The 25,287-nt window shown below is 45.2% G+C and overlaps 1 protein-coding gene across 4 annotated transcripts in view; it reads left to right on the forward strand.

Annotated features, from left to right (window-relative positions):
• Positions 1–4,392: 4,392 nt before the first annotated feature.
• C2CD2L (C2CD2 like) overlaps positions 4,393–25,287 on the forward strand; it is a 260,267-nt gene continuing 239,372 nt past the window's right edge. Inside the window, exon 1 of one of the 4 annotated variants that reach the window (XM_056544589.1) lies at positions 4,393–4,848. In XM_056544589.1, coding sequence (XP_056400564.1) covers positions 4,597–4,848 — 252 coding nt within the window. In that variant the 5' untranslated portion in view covers positions 4,393–4,596. The remainder of the gene's footprint in view (positions 4,849–25,287) is intronic. The other 3 variants (XM_056544588.1, XM_056544591.1, XM_056544592.1) reach the window with 3 other exon arrangements.

A 25,287-nucleotide genomic window follows, 5' to 3' on the forward strand; every position in this document is an offset into this window, starting at 1 on the left:
TACGCCCGTGTGAATGTACCCTAAAAACACTACACTACACTAACACATAATAAAGGGTAAAACACTACATAAACACCCCCTTACACTGTCCCCCCAATAAAAATGAAAAATGTATTGTACGGCAGTGTTTCCAAAACGGAGCCTCCAGCTGTTGCAAAACAACAACTCCCAGCATTTCCGGACAGCCACTGACTGTCCAGGCATGCCTTGGAGTTTAGCAACAGCTGGAGACACCCTGTTTGGGAATCACTGGCATAGAATACCCCTATGTCCACCCCTATGCAATCCCTAATTTAGTCCTCAAATGCGTATTGCGCTCTCTCACTTCAGAGCCCTGTCGTATTTCAATGAAACAGTTTAGGGCCACATATGGGGTATCTCCGTAATCGGGAAAAATTGCGTTACAAATTTTGGGGGGCTTTTTCTCCTTTTACCCCTTATGAAAAGGAAAAGTTGGGGGGTACACCAGCCTGTCAGTGTAAAAAAATTGAAAATTTTACACTAACATGCTGGTGTTGTCCTTTACTTTTTATTTTCACAAGTGTTAAAAGGGAAAAAAGCCCCCCAAAATTTGTAACGTAATTTCTCCTGAGTACGGAAATACCCCATATGTGGGCGTAAAATGCTCTGCGGGCGCATAACAAGGCTCAAGAGTGAGAGCGCACTATGTACATTTGAGGCCTAAATTGGTGATTTGCACCAATGGCTGATTTTACAGCGGTTCTGACATAAACGCAAAAAAATAAATACCCACATGTGACCCCATTTTGGAAACTACACCCCTCACGGAAAGTAACAAGGGGTATAGTGAGCCTTTACACCCCACAGGTGTTTGACGAATTTTCAGTAAAGTTGGATGGAAAAATGAAAAAAATTAAAATTTCACAAAAATGCTGGTTACCCAAAATTTTTCATTTTGACAAGGAAACATAGGAAAAAAGCCCCCCAAAATTTGTAACCCCATTTTTTCCGAGTAAGAAAATACCCCATATGTAGATGTAAAGTGCTCGGCGGGCGAACTACAATGCTCAGAAGACAAGGAGCACCATTGGGATTTTGAAGATAAAATTTGTCCGGAATTGAAGGCTACGTGTGTTTACAAAGCCCCCATAGAGCCAGAACAATGGACCCCCCCACATATGACCCAATTTTGGAAACTACACCTCTCACGTAATGTAATAAGGGGTACAGTGAACATTTACGCCCCACAGGTGTCTGACAGATTTTTGGAACAGTGGTCCGTGAAAATGAAAAATGTCATTTTTAATTTGCACAGCCCACTGTTCCAAAGATCTGTCAAACGCCAGTGGGGTGTAAATGTTCACTGCACCCCTTATTAAATTCTGTGGGTGGTGTAGTTTCCAAAATGGGGTCACGTGGGGGGGGGGGTACACTGTTCTGGCACCATGGGGGGGCTTTGTAAACGCACATGGCCCCCGACTTCTATTCCAGACAAATTCTGTCTTCAAAAGCTCAATGGTGCTCCTTCTCTTCTGAGCATTGTAGTGCGCCAGCAGATCACTTGATGTCCACACATTGGGGGGACATGTATCATTATTTGTGTATGGTAGAAGCATTTTACCCCTTTTCCCGAATTCTAAATTATGTGCAGAAGCGCTAAATTTATCAATCAAGTGCAATGAGCTTCATAAATTGCGGGTAAATATAGTAATCTCCTAAATCCACTCTTTGGAAAATAGAATCAATGATTTAGAGCATCTTGCTACGTTAAGTCCAAGATGGCTTATATTTGCGCAAAAAAAACAGCTCTTGCGGCAAAATTTTAGGTGTAAAAAAAAAGTACGCAGTTAATAAATCCATGTGTACTATAGATGTCACTCCAAGGTACCCTGATTCAGCCACATCTGGAGGACATGCTCTACCAAAACGTGCGCAAAAAAATTGCGCAAAAAAAGGGCTTGCGCAAAATTTTGCGCAAAAAAATACACACAAAACAGGGGTAAAATCTTTGATACATGTCCCCCATTGGGTATTTCCATACTCAGAAGAAATGGGGTTACAAATTTTGCGGGCCATTTTCTCCTATTACACCTTGTAAAAATATAAAATGTGGGGGAAAACCAGCAATTTAGTGAATTTTTTTTTTTTTTCATTTACACATCAGACTTTAGCAAAAAGTCGTCAAACACCTGTGAGGTTTTAAGGCTCACTGTACCCCTTGATGTGTTCCTTGAGGGGTGTAGGTTCTAAAATAGTAAGCCATGTGTGTTTTTTTTCGCTGTTCTAGCACCATAGGGGCTTCGTAAATGCGACATGCCCTCCAAAAAGCATTTCAGCAAAATTCGCTTTTCAAAAGCCAAATGTGACTCCTTCTCTTCTGAGCATTGTAGTGCGCCAGCAAAGCACTTGACGTCCACACTTGGGGTATTTCCATACTCAGAAGAGATGGGGTTACAAATTTTGGGGGGCATTTTGTCGTATTATCCCTTGTAAAAATTTTAAATTTTGGGGAAAACTAGCATTTTAGTGGAAAAAAATAAATAAATCATTTACACATCCAACTTTAACAAAAAGTCGTCAAACACCTGTGGGGTGTTAAGGCTCATTGGACCCCTTGTTACGTGCCTTGAGGGGTGTAGTTTCCAAAATAGTATGCCATGTGTTGTTTTTTTTTTGCTGTTCTGGCACCATAGGGGCTTCCTAAATGCGACATGCCCCACAAAAACCATTTCAGAAAAACTCACTCTCCTAAATCCCATTGTCGCTCCTTCCCTTCTGAGCCCTCTACTGCGCCCGCCGTACACTTGACATACACATATGAGGTATTTCCTTACTCGAGAGAAATTGAGCTACACATTTTAGGAAGATTTCTCTCCTTTTACCCCTTGTAAAAATTCAAAAACTGGGTCTACAAGAACATGCCAGTGTAAAAAATGAAGATTTTGAATTTTCTCCTTCAATTTGCTGCTATTCCTGTGAAACACCTAAAGAGTTAACAAACCTTTTGAATGTCATTTTGAATACTTTGGGGGGGAGGGGGGGGTGCAGTTTTTATAATGGGGTCATTTGTGGGGCATTTGTAATATGAAAGCCCTTCAAATCCACTTCAAAACAGAACTGGTCCCTGAAAATTTTTTATTTTGAAAATGTTGTGAAAAATTGGAAAATTGCTGCTGAACTTTGAAGCCCTCTGATGTCTTCCAAAAGTAAAAACATGTCAACATTATGATGCAATCATAAACTAGACATGTTGTATATGTGAATCAATATATAATTTATTTGGAATATTCATTTTCCTTATAAGCAGAGAGCTTCAAAGTAAAAAAAGAATGCTAAATTTTAAATTTTTTAATCAAATTTTGGAATTTTTCACCAAGAAACGATGCAAGTATCGACAAAATTTTTCCACTAACGTAAAGTAGAATATGTCACGAAAAAACAATCTCGGAATCAGAATGAAAAGTAAAAGTATTCCAGAGTTATTACTGCTTAAAGTGACAGTGGTCAGATGTGCAAAAAATGGCCGGGTCCTACAGTGAAAATTGGCTGGGTCCTTAAGGGGTTAAAGGTTCATCCGTTTGCCATAGACTTCAATGTTACAATTATGACGTCCATTTTTTCTGCCATTTTTTTTTCGGAAGAAAAAATACTGCATGTGCCATTTTTTCTGCCATGAAAAAAACGGAAATGAGTGCAGACAGGTGCAATTGGATGTAAACGGATTGTAAAAAAATCCCATTGACATGAATAGGATTTTTAAAAAAAACATTTTTAATCCGTTTACAGACTGCAAAAACGGAAGCAAAACGGGGATGTAAAAACGGGGACAGACGGCCATGTAAACGCACCCTAAATTTAAAAGGCCCGTTTTTCATGTTATTTTTGATGGCCCAAAAAAATTCTGCATTCAACGTCTTTTGGCAGTCAAAAATAACGGATTACAAACAAAACGGATGCAAATGTGTGATAAAGGACTGTAAAAGCCATTTGCAAAAGTAGAATAAGAAACCAACTTCAGCCTTGTAAAGTAGTAAAGAGATTGCAGAAGGGCATTTTTTGACAGGGGCCGGCTGTGTGAACGAGCCCTTAGGTTCTCAGGCTTTTTCAAGATTATGACAATAAGCTGTACAGATGTCTATATACTTTCATATAGATCATGCCCCAGTGTTCCCCCAACCTGTGCCTCTCCAGCTATTGCAGAACTACAATTCCTATCATGCTTTCAGATCATAGACAATTATCCCCCAACCTGTGGTTCTCCGGCTGGCATAATGGGAATTTTAGTTGTGCAACAACTAAAGAGCCAATGACAGGGAACATTGTCAGAGACATAATAGAATAATCGCCTACACGGAACAAATACGCGTGCAGAGAGCTCACACAGTGACATCCAACAATCACAGTGTAGGCCGCTGAGGGGCGGGGTCAGTAGCGGAGGGGCGTGGCTTCTGAACAGGAGAACCTTTCTCTTATTTTATCATAGAGAAAAAGGATACATGCAGGCGTAGTGACCGGTGCGGAGCTACCGCTTCCTCAGCGATTCTCCTGTCATGTCCTGAGCTCCGCCGTCTGCTCTCCGCACTACCGCTCAGTGTGAAGGGGAGCCAGCAAAGCCGGCACCTCGGCCCGGGCAGGATGGAGGGGGATCCGGCGCCCCATGAATGGCTGTCCGCCGGCTCGGAGCTGGGCTTCGCCGCACTGCTGCTCCTATTTGCGGCCTCTCTGCTTACTGTCTTGGTTTGGTTACTGCAGCTGACACGGTGGCTCCGTCCGTCCCAGTCCGGTGCCAGAGGGCTGCTCAATGCCCTCTATGGTTTCCCTTCTATACGAGACAGCTGGAGCAGAGCCTGGGCTCAGGCGCTCAACCGGGAGGTGCTCCGGAGCCGGGTAGGTGCATGGTGTGCCTGCTGCAGGTCACTAGTGGATATTATAACAATAATTCCTTTATTTGTATAACGCCAACTTTGTCTGCAGCGCTGTACAAATTGTAATCACTATCTTCGATAGGGCTCTGTGTATATGGTGATAGATCTGAAATAAGGATTACACTGCGCTCACAGCATGGTGTGTGTATGTTGTTACATATGGCTGATATAGATGGTGTACACTGGAATCTATAATCCTTCTCCTGGGGTCTGTCCAGCCTATATTGGGGGGGGGGGGGGGGGCTTTTGGATTCTGTATGGAATTTTCCATGGCATGTTGAGGGTAACAATATACAGTGGTCCCTCGACATACGATGTGGTAATCCGTTCCAAATGGACCATCGTTTGTTGAAACCATCGTATGTTGAGGGATGCGTGCAATGTAAAGTATAGGAGAGTGGTCTAAAACCTGCAGACCTCCAGATGTTGCAAAACTACAACAAACAGCATGCCCGGACAGCCAACGGCTCTCCGGGCATGCTGGGAATTGTAGTTTTGCAACATCTGGAGGTCTGCAGGTTGAAGACCACTGGTATTGGAGGTTATACTCACGTGTCCCTGCCGCTCCGGACCGTCACCGCTTCCCTGGATGTCGCCTTCCATCGCTGTCGCCGCTTCCCCGACACTCCGCCAAGGCCTCTGCTTCCCCGGCATCCTCGCTCTCCGTCGCTGCCATCACGTCGTTACGCACGCCGATCCTATTGGATGTCGGGACTGCGTGCGCAGCGACGTGATGATGACAATGGAGAGCGCCGACGATGCAGGGGATCCCGAAGAAGACTCCCCAGAGCCCCAAGGACAGGTAACTGATCGTCAGCGGACCACATGGGGCACCGTAAACAGCTATCCGGTGGCAGCTGAAGCAGTCTGCGCTGCCGGATAGCCGTTTATGCGATGGCCCCGACATACAAAAGCATCGTATGTTGATGCTGCCTTCAACATGCAATGGCATCTGAGAGGCCATCGTATGTTGAAATGATCGTATGTCGGGGCCATCGTAGGTCGGGCGGGGGGTCACTGTACCTGCATAGAATATGCACTGGAGCCTCCAGTCCAGGTGTGGACAGACCCCAAGCTGGGTGCATATATCAATGGAGGGTCAGTGGTGATCTGCCTGCAGTGCAGCTGACACAGTATAGGTAACTTTGGAGAAATAGTATCAGCAGCAAGTGGTAGTTGTCATTCAGGCTGGCTTAACCCCCTTGGGGGCGGAAGGTTTTTTTGCACATTAGTTTTTTTCCTCCTTACCTTTAAAAAATCAAAACCCTTTCAATTTTGCACCTAAAAATCCATATGATGGCTTTTTATTTGCACCACCAATTCTACTTTGTAATGACATCAGTCATTTTACCCAAAAATCTACGGACTTTGGAAATTTTTGGCACGTACGCCATTGACTGTGCGGTGTAATTAACAATATATTTTTATAATTCATACATTTCTGCATTTTTTTTAAATGGGGAAAAGGGGGTGATTCAAACTTTTACTAGGCAAGGGGTTAATTGATCTTTATTAACTTATTTTTTTCACTTTTTTTTTGCACTGTTATAGCTCCCATATAGATCTTTTACATTGATCAATGGTTTCTCATAGGAAACCATTGATTAAGGATTCTGCCGCTTGCCTGGATCTCTGGCACTCAGCAGTCATTCGGTGATCGGACACCAGGAGGCAGGTAAGGGGACCCTCCTGCTGTCCTACAGCTGTTCGGAATGCGGCGATTTCGCTGCCGTGATCCCGAACAGCCCCCTGAGCTAACCGGCATTAGTTTACTTTCACTTTAGATGTTTAAAGGGTTAATAGCGCTTGGCACCGCTATCAGCACCGTGCATTAATAGCCACGGCGTGGCCCCGCATTATAGTAAGGGAGTGGGAGAAGGGCGTACAGGTACGCCCTCCATCCTCAACAGGTTAAGGACTCAGCCCATTTTCACCTTAACCTGTTGGGGACGGAGGACGTATGGCTACGCTCTCGCGTCCTGGTGCTTAACCCCTTAAAGACGCAGTATATTTACGTCCTGCGCCGACTCCCGCGATATGAAGCGGGATCGCACCGCGATCCTGCATCATATCGCGTCGGTCCCGGCGCTCATCAACGGCCGGGACCCGCGGCTAATACCACACATCGCCGATCGCGGCGATGTGCGGTATTAACCCTTTAGAAGCGGCGGTCAAAGCTGACCGCCGCTTCTAAAGTGAAACTGAAAGTGACCCGGCTGCTCAGTCGGGCTGTTCGGGACCGCCGCGGTGAAATTGCGGCGTCCCGAACAGCTGACCGGACACCGGGAGGGCACTTACCTGCCTCCTCGGTGTCCGATCGACGAATGACTGCTCCGTGCCTGAGATCCAGGCAGGAGCAGTCAAGCGCCGATAATGCTGATCACAGGCGTGTTAATACACGCCAGTGATCAGCATAGGAGATCAGTGTGTGCAGTGTTATAGGTCCCTATGGGACCTATAACACTGCAAAAAAAAAGTAAAAAAAAGTGTTAATAAAGGTCATTTAACCCCTTCCCTAATAAAAGTTTGAATCACCCCCCTTTTCCCATAAAAAAAATAAAACCGTGTAAAAAAAAATAAATAAACATCTGTGGTATCGCCGAGGGCGTAAATGTCCGAACTATAAAAATATATCATTAATTAAACCGCACGGTCAATGGCGTGCGCGCAAAGAAAATTCCAAAGTCCAAAAAAAGCGTATTTTGGTCACTTTTTATACCATTAAAAAAATGAATAAAAAGTGATCTAAAAGTCCGATCAAAATAAAAATCATACCGATAAAAACTTCAGATCACGGCGCAAAAAATTAGTCCTCATACCGCCCTGTACGTGGAAAAATAAAAGTTTTATAGGGGTCAGAAGATGACATTTTTAAACGTATAAATTTTCCTGCATGTAGTTATGATTTTTTCCAGAAGTGTGACAAAATCAAACCTATATAAGTAGGGTATCATTTTAACCGTATGGACCTACAGAATAATAAGGTGTAATTTTTACCGAAATATGCACTGCGTAGAAACGTAAGCCCCCAAAAGTTACAAAAAAAAGGGTTTTTTTTTCAATTTTGTCGCACAATGATTTTTTTTTTCCGTTTCGCCGTGCATTTTTGGGTAAAATGACTAATGTCACTGCAAAGTAGAATTGGCGACGCAAAAAATAAGCCATAATATGGATTTTTAGGTATAAAATTGAAAGGGTTATGATTTTTAAAAGGTAAGGAGGAAAAAACGAAAGTGCAAAAAACGGAAAAACCCTGAGTCCTTAAGGGGTTAAGGACAGAGGGCGTACCTGCACGCCCTCCGTATTTCCAATCCCCGCTGCTCGCTGGGCAGTGATCAGAACGGGATGCCTGCCTAAATCATTCAGCAGGTATCCCGTGCCAATGCCCACCCACATGTCGGCGATCACACGGCAATCACAAATCATGTCAGCCATTCCGGGTCATACGGGTCTCCGGTGACCCGGAGCCACCCCTCCTATCCCTGCTAATGGTCGATGAGAAGCGATTGACCAATAGCAGTTCGGGGAGGGGGTTAAAGTTTGGTTCCCCCGCTCTACCCACCCACTGTAGTCCGGGCAGAGCAGGGGAAAAGTTGGTGACCGGTGCCGGAGGGTCACTTACCGGCGGGGCAGCGTTCGGCGATGACAGGAGGCTCCCTGGTGTGGCAATGATGTGCCGGTGAGTTGTCTAGCAACATCTGGAGGGCTACAGTTTGAGACCACTATACAGTGGTCTCTAAACTGAAGCCCTCCAGATCTTGCAAAACTACAACTTCCAGACAGCTGTTTGGGCATGCTGGGATTTGAAGTTTTGCAACATCTGGAGGGCCACAGTTTGGACATCACTGTGCGGTGGTTTCTAAACTGTGGCCCTTCAGATCTTGCAAACTACAACTCCCAGCATGCCCAAACAGCAAACAGCTTTCTCAGCATGCTGGGAGTTATAGTACCTCCAGCTGTTGCATAACTACATCTCCCAGCATACCCTTCGGCGATCAGTACATGCTATGAGTTGTAGTTTTGCAACAGCTGGAGGCACACTGGTTGGAACATACTGAGTTAGGTAACAGAACCTAACAAGGTTTTCCAACCAGTGTGCCTCCAGCTGTTGCAAAACTACAACTCCCAGCATGCACGGTCTGTCAGTGCATGCTGGGAGTTGTAGTTTTGCAACAGCTGGAGCTTTGCCCCCCCCCCCCCCCCCCCCCATGTGAATGTATAGGGTACATTCACACGGGCAGGTTTACAGTGAGTTTCCTGTTTCAAGTTTGAGCTGCAGCAAATTTTCCGCCGCAGCGCAAACTCCTAGCGGGAAACTCACCGTAAACCCCCGCCAGTGCGAATGTACCCTAAAAACACTACACTAACGCACAATATGAAGGGTAAAACACTACATATACACCCCCTTACACTGTCCTCCCATTAAAAATGTATTGTACGGCAGTGTTTCCAAAACACAGCCTCCAGCTGTTGCAAAACAACAACTCCCAGCATTTCCGGACAGCCACTGACTGTCCAGGCATTCTGGGAGTTCAGCAACAGCTGGAATCACCCTGTTTGGGAATCACTGGCGTAGAATACCCCTATGTCCATCCCTATGCAATCCCTAATTTAGTCCTCAAATGCGCATGGCGCTCTCTCACTTCGGAGTCCTGTCGTATTTCAAGGAAACAATTTAGTGCCACATATGGGGTATTTCTGTACTCGGGAGCAATTGGGTTACACGTTTGGGGGTCTTTTTCTCCTTTTACCCCTTATAAAAAGGAAAAGTTGGGGTCTACACCAGCCAAAAAATGTTTTACACGAACATGCTGGTGTTGCCCAGACCCCCAAAATTTGTAACGCAATTTCTCCTGAGTACGAAAATACCCCATATGTGGGCATAAAATGCTCTGTGGACGCACAACAAGGCTCAGAAGTGAGAGCGCACAATGTATAGTTGAGGCCTAAACTGGTGATGTGCACAGGGGTGGCTGATTTGACAGCGGTTCTGACATAAACGCAAAAAAATAACTACGTGGGACCCCATTTTGGAAACGACACCCCTCACGGAAAGTAACAAGGGGTATAGTGAGCCTTAACACCCCACAGGTGTTTGACAAATTTTTGTTAAAGTTGGATGGGAAAATTAAAAAAGAAAAATTTTTCACCAAAATGGCTGGTGTTACCCTAAATTTTTCATTTTCACAAAGGAAAATAGGAAAAAAGGCCCCCCAAAATGTTTAACTCAATTTCTCCTGAGTAGGAACCTACCCCCATATGTGGATGTAAAGTGCTCTGCGGGCGAGCTACAAGGAGCGCCATCGGGATTTTCGAGAGAAAATTTGTCCGGAATTGAAGGCCACATGTTTACAAAGCCCCCATAGTGCCAGAACAATGGACCCCCTACATGTGACCCCATTTTGGAAACTACACCCCTCACAGAATGTAATAAGGGGTGCAGTGAGCATTTACGCCCCACAGGAGTCCTCTGTTCTGGCACCACGGGGGGCTTTGTAAACGCACATGGCCCCTGACTTCCATACCAAACAAATTTTCTCTCCACAAGCTCAATGGTGCTCCTCCTATTCTGAGCATTGTAGTGCACCAGCAGAGCACTTGACACCCACACATGTGGGGTTACAGATTTGGGGGGTATCTTCTCCTATTACCCCTTTACAAATGTAAAATTTGGGGAAAAAACTGCATTTTAGTGAAAAAAATGTTTTTTTTTCATTTACACATCCAACTTTAACAAAAAGTCGTCAAACATCTGTGGGGTGTTAAGGCTCACTGTACCCCTTGTTACGTTCCTTGAGGGGTGTAGTTTCCAAAATAGTAGGCTATGTGTTTATTTTATTAATTTTTTTTGCTTGCTGTTCTGGCACCATAGAGGCTTCCTAAATGCGACATGCCCCCCCAAAAACCATTTCAGCAAAATTTTTTTCCAAAAGCCAAATGGGACTCCTTCTCTTCTGAACATTGTAGTTCGCCCGCAGAGCATTTTACGTCCTAACATGGGGTATTTCGATACTCAGAAGAGATGGGGTCACAAATTTTGGGGGGACATTTACTCCCATTACCCTTGGTAAAAATGATAAATTTGGGGAAAGAACTGCACTTTAGTGAAACTTTCTTTTTTTTCCCCATTTACACATCAGACTTTAATGAAAAGTCGTCAAACACCTGTGGGGTGTTAAGGCTCACTGTACCACTTGTTACGTATCTTGAGGGGTGTAGATTCCAAAATACATTTTTTTATTTAATTTTTTTTAATTTTTTTTTTAATTTTTGCTGTTCTGGCACCATTGGGGCTTCCTAAATGTGATATGCACTTCAAAAGCCATTTCAGAAAAACTCACTCTCTAAAATCCTATTGTCGCTCCTTCCCTTCTGAGCCTTCTACTGCGCTCACCGAACACTTCACATCCTTATGAGGTATTTCCTTACTCAAGAGAAATTGTTTTTTCTCCTATTACCCCTTTTAAAAATGAAAAAACTAGGTCTACAAGAACATGCGAGTGTAAAAAATTAAGCTTTTGAATTTTCTCCTTCACTTTGCTGCTATTCCTGTGCAACACCTAAAGGGTTAAAACACTGACTGAATGTCATTTTGAATACTTTGAGGGGTGCAGTTTTTATAATGGGGTAATTTATGGGGAATTTCTAATATGAAGGCCCTTCAGATCCACTTCAAAACTGAACTGGTCCCTGAAAAATTCCGATTTTGAAAATTTTGTGACAAATTTTGAAAATTACTGCTTAACTTTGAAGCCCTCTGATGTCTTCCAAAAGTAAAAACATGTCAACTTTATGATGCAAACATAAAGTAGACACATTGTCCCTCATTTACAAACAGGATCCCGACACTTTTTGTCGGGTTTTGCGCCAGAATTCTGTCTGCGCCAGAATCTGGCGCACAACCCGACAAAATCAAAATCACTGAGTGAAAAAAAAAAAACTACAAAAGGGGCGTTTTTTCCCCACAAAAGGGGCTTGTTCCCAACAAAAAGAGAAAAAACCCTCCGAGTGTGAAGACAACTCACAGGAAAACCTGTGAGTCTTGCTTCACAGAAACCCGACAGCTCAGAGCTGTCGGGAAATTACTCAAAACGGAGTGAATCCTGCTACCCTCAGCATGGAACAGGGTCTGTTCCATGTTGGGGGTAGTAGTACAGGGGCTGAGGGATTGATCGCTCCGGGTCTCACTTCTGAGACCCGATCCGATCAAAAGCTATTAAGCAGGGGACCGGGCTGCATGTTCTGATCCCCTGCAATGTACTGTAAACTTTCATTTTTAAATTCCCCACCAGAAGCCCTGAATGGCCGGGACCAATGAGCCAATCAGGGCTCCTGGCAGGGTTTTAATATAGAAGCGCTGTAGTGGGCAAAGATGTATAGAATCGCTGTGGGGGGGGGGGGGGGGGGGGGTTATGTATCTGGCCCCTCCAGAGTTTCTATATATATTTCCCCCTGCTGCGCTATATCAAACTTAAGCTGCTGCGCTTGAATAAATGTACTGCCCCTCCCAGCGCTGTTATATATCTATACTGACCCCCTCCCCTGGCTGCCAATGAATGAAAACTCTATTAGCGGGGGAGCGGAGGGCTGCTGCACGCTCTCGCTGCTAAGAGTTTGTCATTCATAGCGGGCAGCAGCTGCATATCATGGTGTGGGGGTCAGACATATGGATATATGTCTGACTCTCACAGCATACATATACAAATGCTGGATCACTGCTATGAATGACAAGAAAGCTATTGGCAGCAGCAGCGCGAGCCTCCGCTCCTTGCACTGCTTTACTTGTCATTCATAGCGGTGAGCTGGCACCTGTGTATATATAGATGTGCGATAGGGGTCAGACATATGGATATATGTCTGACCCTCACAGCATCTATATATATATATATACAGGTGCCGGCTCACCGCTATGAATAACAAGTGTGTGTGTGTGTGTGTGTGTGTGTGTGTATATATATATATATATATATATATATATATATGCGCAGCGGGGGTCAGTATAGATATATAATAGCGCTGGGGGGGCAGTACATTTATTCAAGCGCAGCGGCCACTAAGTTTGATATAGTGCAGCAGGGGGAAAAATATATAGAAACGCTGGAGGGGCCAGATATATACCCCCCCAGCGATTCTATACATCTTTGCCCACCACAGTGCTTCTATACATCTTTGCCCACCACAGTGCTTCTATATTGAAACCCTGCCAGGAGGGCTTCTGGTGGGGAATTTAAAAACAAAAGTTTACAGTACATTGCAGGGGATCGGAACATGCCGCCCGCTCCCCTGCTTAATAACTCTTGATCGAATCGGGTCTCAGAAGTGAGACCCTGTGTGATCAATCCCTCAGCCCCTGTACTACTACCCCCAACATGGAACAGACCCTGTTCCATGATGGGGGTAGTAATACAAGCACTAATGTAGTCAGAATTTGCAGAGACTTTTTTTTTCTGTCGCACAGAACACATTTTGTGCGACAGAAAAAAAACCTGCGACAGAAAGAAGGAAATTGGGCGACAGATTAGTAAATCACAAGGAAAAAAAAAGATGAGTACACTGAAAAAAAAAAACTAACCGACACTCCAGTCTTAGTAAATGAGGGCCATTGTATATGTGAATCAATATATAATTTATTTGGAATGTCTATTTTCCTTACAACCAGAGAGCTTCGAAGTTAGAAAAATGCTAAATGTTAAATTTTTTCATCAAATTTTGGAATTTTTCACCAAGAAATTATGAAACTACCGACGAAAATCTAACACTAACGTAAAGTAGAATGTCAGGAAAAAAAACAATCTCGGAATCAAATTCATAAGTAAAAGCATCCCAGAGTTATTAATGCATAGAGTGATAGAGGTCAGATGTGGAAAAAAATGCTCCCGTCCTTAGGGTCATAATGGGCCTAAGGGGTTAAGGACTGTGAATTTTTCAGTTTTTTTTTGCACTTATGTTTTTAAAAAATCATAACACGTTCAATTTTTCACCTACAGAGCCATATAAGGGATTGTTTTTTTGCGTCACCAATTGTACTTTCTAATGACATTACTTATATTATAGCATAACCTGCGGTGACAAAAAAATTTGTGGCGTGAAATGAAAAAATGCCATTTTGCTAATTTTTAGGGCTTCCGTTTCTACGCAGTGCCCTTTTTAGTTAAAAAATTACACATTATCTTTATTCTGTAGGTCCATACGGTTTCAGGGATACCCAATTTTATGTAGGTTTTATTTATTTTACTACTTTAAAAAAATTATAACTACATGCACCAAAATTTGTACCGTATATACTGTAGTATAAGCCGAGTTTTTCAGCACGATGTTTCGTGCTGAAAACGGCCCCCTCGGCTTATACTCGAGTGAACTCTCCGCCTGTCAATCCCTTCATCAGTGGTCTTCAACCTGTGGACCTCCAGATGTTGCAAAACTACAACTCCCATCGGTTGTTCGGGCATGCTGGGTATTGTAGTTTTGAAACCTCTGGAGGTCAGCAGGCTGAAGACCACTGCGGCCTTCGTCATCATCCAGCCCCCCCTTTTTGTTTTGTACTCGCCTCCCCTCAGCGGGAAGTTAGGGTGAGCTGGTCCAGGCCATCTATGCCGCAGGGACCATCTGGTGGGGAGGGTTAGTCGTTGTCCATTTTCACTGGGGGGGCCTCTTCTCCGTGCTTCGGGCCTGGTGTGTGACGTTGCCTTGACGACGACTTACAGGGACGTTGCGCATTAATGTCCCAGTGCGTCGTTGTCAATGCAACGTCACTACTCCGGGGCCGAAGCTCGGAGAGAAGGCCCCCCCCGGTGAAAGTGGACAACCCTCAACGACTAATCCTCCCCACCGGATGGTCCCTGCAGCATAGATGGCCCGGACCAGCTCACCCTAACTTCCCGCCGAGTGGAGGTGAGTACAAAACAAAAGGGGGAGGGGGGTGGATGATGACTGGGGTCTGGATGATGACATGGGGGGGGATGATGTATTTCCCACCCTAGGCTTATAGTCAAGTCATTAACTTTTCCTGGGTTTTTGGGGTAAAATTAGGGGCCTCGGCTTATATACGGGTCGGCTTATACTCGAGTATATATGGTATGTTGAAAATTGTCATCTTCTGACCCCTATAACTTTTTTATTTTTCTGCGTATGGGGCGGGATGAGGGCTAACTTTTTGCACCATGATCTGAAGTTTTCAGCTGTACCATTTTTGTATTGATCAGACTTATTATTGATTTTTTCATTTCATAAAAAGTGATCAAAAATACGCTATTTTGGACTTTGGAATTTTTTTTTGCCCGTGCGGTTTAATTAACAATATATTTTTATAATTAGGACATTACCGCATGCAGCGATACCACATACCATATATACTCGAGTATTAGCCGTTCCGAATATAAGCAGAGGCCCCTAATTTCACCCCAAAAACCTAGGAAAACGTATTTACTCGAGTATAAGCCTAGGGTGCAAAATACATCACCCCCCTTCCCCTGTCATCATCCATCATCACCCCCCTTTTGTTTTCTTCTCACCTCCCCAGTTATTGCTTTAGTAGCTGCAGGGACTGTACAGGAAGGGTGATCCGGGCCGTCCATCTTCACTGCAGGGACCATCCGCATTCCGGTGGGAGGGTGAGCCGGTACGGGCCGTCCATCTTCACCAGGAGGCCTTCTTCTTTGCTCTGGGCTATCCTCAGGCTAGTGACGCTGCATTGACGCCACCGCGCAGGGACTTCCATGCGCAGCAGACGTCTGTGCGCAGGGACGCCTCTGACGTCATATGTCTTCCCAGCATGGACATCCTTGTGCGGCAGCGTCAATGCAGCATCACTAGTTCGGGGACTGCCCGGAGCGGAGAAGAAGGCCTCCAGGTTAAGATGGACGGCCCGGACCAGCTCACCCTCCCCACTGGAATGCGGATGGTCCCTGCAGTGAAGATGGACGGCCCGGCCCACCCCCCTTTAGGGATGCCTAAAGCGGGAAAAAAAATTCACTCGAGTATAAGCCGAGGGGGGCGTTTTCAGCACTAAAAATCATGCTGAAAAACTCGGCTTATACTCGAGTATATACGGTATGTTTATTTTTATTTACAGTTTTTTTTTTTATGGGAAAAGGGGGGCGATTCAAACTTTTATTAGGGAAGGGGTTAAATCAACTTTAACTTTTTTTTCACTTAATTTTTTTATTATCTTTTTTTGCAGTGTTATAGCTTACATAGTTGGCTATAACACTGCACACACTGATCTTTCACATTGATCAATGATTTCTCATAGGAAACCATTGATCGATGATTCTGCTGCTTGACTGCTCATGCCTGGATCTCAGGCACTGAGCAGTCATTCAGTGATCGAACACCAGGAGGCAGGTAAGGGGACCCTCCTCGTGTCCTACAACTGTTCGGGACGCCCCCTGAGCTAACCGGCAGCACTTTAGTTTCACTTTAGATGTGGTGATCAACTTTGAACGCCGCATCTAAAGGGGTTAATAGCGCGCAGCACCGCGGTCAGTGCCGTGCACTATTGGCCACGGGTCCCGGCCGTGGCCCCGCATTGTAGAACGGGAGCAGACTCAGGACGAACAGGTACGCCCAGGGTCCTTAAGGGGTTAAGGACTCGGGAACGGGGGCTTACCCATACGTCCTGCGTCCTTAAGTGGTTAAGATTGTCCCCAAAAAATTGTTAGCAATTGATCATCAACCGTGCAAAAAGCTAGCCGTGCCACACTATGTTTAAGTTGATTTCTTGAATGCGTTTATATGTTGCTTAACCTCTTAAGGACCCAGGACGTACTGGGACGTCCCCGCACCCTGGGCCTTAAGGACCCAGGACGTCCCCGTACGTCCTGGCGTTTTCCGGTCTCTGCCGCTCGCCGGGCAGAGATCGGAACCGGATGCCTGCTGAAATCCTTCAGCAGGCATCCAGGGCAAACGCCGAGGGGGGCCATGTAGGCCCCCCATGTCGGCGATCGCCGCAAATCGCAAGGGAAATCGCCCTTGCGATCTGCGGCGATACCGGGCTGATCGGGTCTCTGGGACCCGACCGCCCGGTAATTTAGCATGATCCCGGCTGTCACAGACAGCCAGGACCATGCTAACGTATAGGAGCGAGGTGGCAAGCCTGCCACCTCCTCCTATACCCTGCGATCTGTCGGTTAGTTAACCGACCAATCGCAGGAGGGGGGGCGGTTACTTCCTCCCGCCCTGCCCGGCCCCTGAAAGTCCGGAGAGGACGGGAGGAAGACCGGAGGACGCGGCGGGGGACGGGGGAGTGCTGGGGACCGGCCCCGGTACTTACCTCGTCCCCGAAGACCCGGATCCCGGCGAGGAAGATGGCGGCGGCGACAGGTGAGTATATCTTCAGCCGCGGTCGGGCCCTTTACAGCAATGCACGTCGCCGTAAAGCGACATGCATTGCTGTAATAGGACCCTGTAAACTACAACTCCCAGCATGCCCAGACAGCCCTTGGCGTCTGGGCATGCTGGGAGTTGCAGTTTTGCAACATCTGGAGGTCCACAGTTTTTGGACCACTAAGCCCTTCCAGATGTTGCAAAACTACACATCCTCAGCATGCCCTTACTGTCCAGGCATGCTGGGAGTTGTAGTGCTGTAACATCTGGCCCTTCAGATTTTGCAGAACTACAACTCCCAGCATGCCTGGACAGTTTTGGCATACTGGGGGTTGTAGTTTTGCAACATCTGGAAGGGCACAGATTGGGAACCACTTTTGTTAGTGGTCTGCAAACTGTAGTCCTCCAGATGTTGCAAAACTACAACTTCAAGCATGCTGGGAGTTGTAGTTCGGCAACATCTGGCTCTAAAGATGTTGCCGAACTACTACTCCCAGCATGCCTGAGAATGTTTGGGAGTTGTGGTTTTGCAACAGCTGGAGGCACACTGGTTGGGAAACATTGTTTCCTAACTCAGTGTTTCCCAACCAGTGTGCCTCCAGCTGTTGCAAAACCACAACTCCCAAACATTCTCAGGCATGCTGGGAGTAGTAGTTTTGCAACAGCTGGAGGTCCCCCCCCTGTGAATGTACAGGGTACATTCACATGGGCAGGGACTTACAGTGAGTATCGGGCTGCAAGTTTGCAATGCAGCAAATTTTGCGCGGCAGCTCAAGCTCGCTGTAATCCCCCGCCCGTGTGACTGTACCCTAAAAACACTACACTACACTACACTTACACAAAATAAAATAAAAAGTAAAAAAACACTACATATACACATACCCCTACACAGCCCCCCTCCCTCCCCAATAAAAATGAAAAACGCCTGGTACGCCACTCTTTCCAAAATGGAGCCTCCAGCTGTTGCAAAACAACAACTCCCAGTATTGCCGGACAGCCGTTGACTGTCCAGGCATGCTGGGAGTTTTGCAACAGCTGGAGGCACCCTGTTAGGGGTATTCTACGCCAGTGATTCCCAATGTCCACCCCTATGCAAATTCCTTGTGATGTACCTCAAGGGGTCTAGTTTCCAAAATGGTATGCCATGTGAGGGATTTTTCCTGTTCTGGCACCATAGGGGCTTCCTAAATGCAACATGCCCCCCAAAAACCATTTCAAAAAAACGTACTCTCCAAAATCCCCTTGTCGCTCCTTCGCTTCTGAGCCCTCTACTGCGCCCGCTGAACACTTTACATAGACATATGAGGTATGTGCTTACTCGAGAGAAATTGGGCTACAAATATAAGTATACATTTTCTCCTTTTCCCCCTTGTAAAAATTCAAAAATTGGGTCTACAAGAACATGCAAGTGTAAAAAATGAAGATTTAGAATTTTCTCCTTCACTTTGCTGTTATTCCTGTGAAACACCTAAAGGGTTAAAACGCGGACTGAATGTCATTTTGAATACTTTGGGGGGTGCAGTTTTTATAATGGGGTCATTTATGGGGTATATCTAATATGAAGACCCTTCAAATCCACTTCAAACCTGAACTGGTCCATGAAAAATTGTGAGTTTGGAAATTTTGTGAAAAATTGGAAAATTGCTGCTGAACTTTGAAGCCCTCTGGTGTCTTCCAAAAGTAAAAACTCATCAATTTTATGATGCAAACATAAAGTGGACATATTGTATATGTGAATAAAAAAAAAATTATTTGGAATATCCATTTTCCTTACATGCAGAGAGCTTCAAAGTTAGAAAAATGCTAAATTTTCAAATTTTTCATAAAATTTTGGGATTTTTCACCAAGAAAGGATGCAAGATACCACAAAATTTTACCACTATGTTAAAGTAGAATATGTCACGAAAAAACAATCTCGGAATCAGAATGATAACTAAAAGCATTCCAGAGTTATTAATGTTTAAAGTGACAGTGGTCAGATGTGCAAAAAATGGCCGGGTCCTGAGGTGTAAAATGACTGGGTCCTTAAGGGGTTAAACACTTTAGCTTTTTCGACCACTGTGTTTAGGATGTGAAATAATTGTCAGAAGTTCCAATAGAAACTCAAGTGCAAATGATCTTTAAAGAGGACCTTTTGAACTAAAATTTAAGTGTAGCTGAAACGTTGCTTTTCTCAAGAATGCTGTGAATTTGAGCCTGTGACCTGGAATATCTGCTTGCAACATGTTCCTTTTTATAAACTTTTTCGATAAGCAACTGATTATCCAATTAAAGCTGGCAGTGCCAGGTAATATAAGGACATGCCCCGAACCAATAACACCCAGTTGGCTAATGTCATATATTTCTAGTAAGAATAACCAGGGCTGCCATCAGGCTAGGAATAGCTGGCCTGCAGTCAGGGGCCCGGACAAACACTAAGATTAGGGGGGCCCGGCTGGCCTTCCCTGCTACTGTGTGTGTGTATATGATGCATGCATATACAGTATGTCATGTGTATACAATGCATGCACGGTATGTAATGTGTACAGTATGTTGTGTATAAAATGCATGCATATACAGTATGTGTGTGTATATGGTGCATGAATGTACAGTGTAATGTGTACAGTATGTGTGTTTGTGTGTGTGTATATAATGCTCCAAACTGCCACTTGCAACACTATTAAATCCTCAATAAACCTGATAAAAACTTAAGTGGTTAATGATTCGAATAAAAGTTAAGGACGCAGGGTGCCGTTTTGAGTCCTTGAGGACTAAGGGCGTACAGGTACGTCCTGCGTTTCTCTGGTCCCCCCCCCCCCCCCCATCGCTCACCAAGCGGAGACCCCATGTTGGCGACCGTAAATTCCGAGTCATACGGGTCTCCGGTGACCCGGAAAATACGGGGGATCGGGGGTGTCCAAGACACCCCCCGATCCCCCTGAAGAGATAGGAGTGAGGCGGCAGGGGTTCCACCCCTCCTATCCCTGCTATTAGTCGGTCAGAAGTGACCAACCAATAGCAGATCGGGGGGGGGTTAAAGTTTGGTTCTCCGCTCTGCCCACCCTTTGTAGTCCGGGCAGTGCAGGGAAACAGTGATGTGCCCGGCGCCGGAGAACCTACTTACCGGTGACGGCGGGTGGCGATCCTATGGAAGCCGGTAAGTTGTTGCCTAGCAGTTTGGAGACCACTATACAGTGTACCCTCCAGATGTTGCAAAACTACAACTCTCAGCATGCCCAGAAAGCTGTTTGCTGTTTGGGCATGCTGGAATTTGTAGTTTTGCAAGATTTAGAGGGCTACAGTTTGGATATCACTGTGCAGTGGTCTCTAAACTGTTGCCCTCTAGATCTTGCAAAAACTACAACTCCCAGCATGCACACAAGGCAGTTTGCTGTCTGGGCATGCTGGGATTTGTAGTTTTGTAACATCTGGAGGGCCACAGTTTGGAGATCACTGTGCGGTGGTCTCTAAACCGTGGCCCTCTAAATCTTGCAAAACTACAACTCCTTGCACGAACAGCAAATGGCTGGGAGTTGTAGTTGTGTACCTCCATCTGTTGCATAACTACATCTCTCAGCATGCCCTTCAGAGTTCAATACATACTGGGAGTTGTAGTTATGCAACAGCTGGAGGCACACTGGTTGGAAAACCTTCAGTTAGGTTCTCTTACCTAACTTGGGATTTTCCAACCAGTGTGCCTCCAGCTGTCGCAAAAGTACAACTCCCAGCATGCACAGTCTGTCAGTGCATGCTGGTAGTTGTAGTTTTGCAACAGCTGGAGGTCCCCCCCCCCCCCCCATGTGAATGTACAAGGTACATTCACATGGGTGGGTTTACAGTGAGTTTCCTGCGTAAAGTTTGAGCAGTGGCAAATTTTTGCGCAGCAGCGCAAACTCCTAGTAGGAAACTCAGTGGGAAACGCACCCTTAAACTGTCTTTCCCCCCCCCCCCCCCCCAATAAAAATAAATGCTGGGAGTTTAGCAACAGCTGGAGGCACCCTGTTAGGGAATTACTGGCGTAGAATATACCTATGTCCACCCCTATGCAATCCCTAATTTAGTCCTCAAATGCACATGGTGCTCTCTCACTTCGGAGCCCTGTCGTATTTCAAGGGAACAGTTTAGTGCCACGTATGGGGTATTTCTGTACTCGGGAGCAATTGCTTTACACGTTTTGGGGGGGCTTTTTCTCCTTTTACCCCTTATGAAAAGGAAAAGTTGGGGTCTAACCTAGCCTGTTGGTGTAAAAAAAATAAAAAAATTACACTAACATGCTGGTGTTGCCCCATACTTTTTATTTTCACAAGAGGTAAAAGCAAAAAAAACCCAAAATTTGTAACGCAATTTCTCCCGAGTATGGAAATAACCCATATGTGAGCATCAAATGCTCTGCCAAAGCACAAGGCTGAGTGAGAGCGCACTATGTACATTTTTGAGGCCTAAATTGATGATTTGCACAGGGGTGGCTGATTTTACAGCAATTCTGACATAAACGCAAAAAATAAATACCAACACGTGATCCCATTTTGGGAATGTAACAAGGAGTATAATGAGCCTTAACACCCCACAGGTGTTTGAAGAATTTTCGTTAAAGTTGGATTGGAAAATGTAAAAAAAATGTTTTACTAAAATGCTGGTGTTACCCTAAATTTTTCATTTCCGCAAGGGAAAATAGGAAAAAAAAGCACCCCAAATTTGTAACCCCATTTCTTCTGAGTAAGAGCATACCTCATATGTGGATGTAAAGTGCTCTGCGGGCGAACTACAATGCTCAGAAGAGAAGGAGCGCCATTGGGCTTTTGGAGAGAAAATTTGTCAGAAATTGAAGGCCATGTGTGTTAACAAAGCCCTCATAGTGCCAGAACAATGGCATGTGACCCCATTTTGGAAACTACACCCCTCACGTAATGTAAAAAGGGGTTCAGTGAGCATTTACGCCCCACAGGTGTCTGACAGATTTTTGGAACAGTGGTCCGTGAAAATGAAAAATGTAACTTTTCATTTGCACAGCCCATTGTTCCAAAGATCTGTCAAACGCAAGTAGGGTATAAATGCTCACTGCAGCCCTTATTAAATTCTGCTAGGGATGTAGTTTCCAAAATGGGGTCACATGTGGGGGGGTCCACTGTTCTAGCACCACGGGGGGGCTTTGTAAACACACATGGCCCCTGACTTCTGTTCCAACCAAACTCTCTCCAAAAGCTCCATGGCACTCCCTTTATTTTTTTTATTTTTTTGCTGTTCTGGCACAATAGGGGCTTCCTAAATGTGACATGTCCCCCCCCCATCCAGAGTTATTAATGCTGTGACAGTGGTCAGATGTGCAAAAATGCTCGGGTCCTTAAGGTAAAAACGGGCTGTCCTTAAGGGGTTAAAGTGACAGTATAATATAATGTTATAATTACCAATATTGACACACTGGCCTACAGTAACAGGGATGCACTTTAACCCGTACAGGACCTATGCATACGCCTTCTGTACCTGGGTCTTAAGGACCCAGGGCGTACAGGTACGCCTGTGGGAATTCCGGTCCCTCCCGCGCACTGGGGTGACTCTTTTTTTTTTTTTTTTTTTTTTTTTTATTTTGTATTTTTTTTTTTGGCCGTAGCGTTTTTTTTTTTTTTTTTGCTCACATAACGGTGTGGGATTACTAATCACACACCGTTATACATAGTTACACCAAGCACTCACTACACTCTTGCTGCATATGGGCCTGGTCAAAAAGCCCAGTGTCAGACAGTACTGGAGCGGGGACATCCTATACCAGACCCCCGCTGTACAGTATGGCCATGACACGTAAGTGGTTCGAGGCTATTTGGAAATGCCTTCATTATGCAGATAATGAGGCATGTCCACCCCGAGGTGATCCCGCCCATGACCGGCTTTACAAAGTGAGGTCGGTCATCGATCACTTTGGGGCCAAATTTTTGGAGGCCTACGTAGCGCTTAGGGAGCTCTCGGTTGATGAGTCTCTTATCAGTTTTAAGGGGAGACTCATCTTCCGCCAGTATATTCCCTCGAAGCGGGCGCGGTATGGCGTGAAGCTATATAAACTTTGTGAGAGTACCTCCAGGTACACTCAAGTTTAGGGTGTATGAGGGACTAGATTCCCGTATTGAACCCCCAGATTGTTCCCCCACTCTGGGTGTTAGCGGGAAAATCGTTTGGGACCTTATGTACCCATTGCTGGATAAGGGTTACCACGTGTACGTGGACAACTTTTATACCAGCATCCCTCTCTTCACATCCCTTGCCGCCAGATCGACGTCCGCTTGTGGAAAAGTGCGGAGAAACCAGAGAGGCCTCCCTCTAAATTTGATCCAGACACCTATTCCCAAGGGTGAGTCCCGTGCCCTTACCTATGAAAACCTGTTGCTGGTCAAGTATAAGGATAAGAGGGATGTCCTTATGCTGACCACTATTCATGGTAACGGCAGCTCACCTGTCCCTGTGCGAGGTACCACAACAACGGTCCTCAAGCCTAATTGTATTCTGGACTACAATGAGTATATGGGGGGGAGTTGATCTCTCAGATCAAGTCCTCAAGCCATACATGGCCATGCGGAAAACACGTGTATGGTACAAAAAAGTTGCGGTCTACTTGGTGCAGGTTGCCATGTACAACTCTTTTGTACTGTACCGGAACGCTGGCAACACAGGGACATGCCTCCAGTTCCAAGAAGAAGTCCTAAAGGTCCTGATCTTTGCTGACCGGAAAAGAGCAGGCCGGACTTCCCAAGGAACTGGAGTAATAGGTGTTTGGATCGTCCCAGGCTAACACTTTCCGGGTGAGGTCCCCCACACTGGAAAGAAGGGACGATCCCAGAAAAAATGCAGAGTGTGTAACAGGAGGGGGATACGGAAGGACACCACCACTCAGTGTGACACTTGCCCCGATCATCCGGGCCTCTGCATTAAGGACTGCTTCAGGGAGTATCACACTTCCATGGAGTACTAAATTTTCCCTCTTCATTGAAATTTTCCATAATTTGACCCCAATGTACCAAGTCCAGAGTACATTCCAAATTTTAACCCTATAAAACCACTAAATTGCCCAAAAAAACTATTTCATAAAAAAAAATAAAAGAAAACCTGATAAGACCTCAGGGGGTATTTTTACCAAAAATGGGTCATGGGTCACTGAGTCACTATCATCGGGGACTTTTTATGTTGCCTCAAATGTGCAGCACTCTCTCCACCTGAGCGGGGTGCGCATTTGAGGCAACAGGTTAGGGACGGCCACACACGTCACATTCCCAGAATGATGATTCATAGCATAGGGTTTGGGGTGGGCATATTTTTTTTTTAGTTTTGGCTATGCTCTGGGTCATCATTCTGGGAACATATCCTGTTTTATAATTTTATATCCCACTGTACCCCTTGTTAGTTATTAGTGTACCCCATATAATGCCCCTTGAGGGGGGGTCCCACTGTTCTGGCTCCATAGGCAGCTGTCTAGAAGCTCCAGGCCCCTGACTGCCCTCCTGTTCCTCCGTGACCAGTGAGCAGAACCGATCTACGCCCAGATATGAGGTATGTCCTTACTCCAAAGAAATGTATTTACAAATTTTTTTTTTTTTTTGCTGTTCTGGCACTAAATGTGACATGCCCCCCCATTTCAGCAAAATGTGACTCCTTCTCTTCTGAGCATTGTAGTGCGCCAGCAGAGCCCTTGACATCCTTACATGGGGTACTTCCATACTCAGAAGAGATGGGGTTACACATTTTGGGGGACATTTTCTTCTATTACACCTTGTAAAAATGTAAAATTTTGAGAAAAACAGCATTTTAGTGTAGAAAAAATAAATAAATAAATAAAATAAATTCATTTACACATCCAAAGTCGTCAAACACCTGTGGGGGGGTTAAGGCTCACTGTACCCCTTGTTCCTTGAGGGGTGTAGTTTTCAAAATAGTATGCCATGTTGTTTTTTTTTTTTTTTTTTTTTTTTTTTTTTTTTTTGCTGTCCTGGCACCATAGGGGCTTCCTAAATGGGACATGCCCCCCCAAAACCATTTCAGCAAAATTAGATTTGCAAAAGCCAAATAGGACTCCTTCTCTTCTGAGCATTGTAGTGCGCCAACAGAGTGCTTGACA

This window comes from Hyla sarda, chromosome 10, assembly GCF_029499605.1.
Source record: "Hyla sarda isolate aHylSar1 chromosome 10, aHylSar1.hap1, whole genome shotgun sequence".
Classification (NCBI taxonomy): Eukaryota; Metazoa; Chordata; class Amphibia; order Anura; family Hylidae; genus Hyla; species Hyla sarda.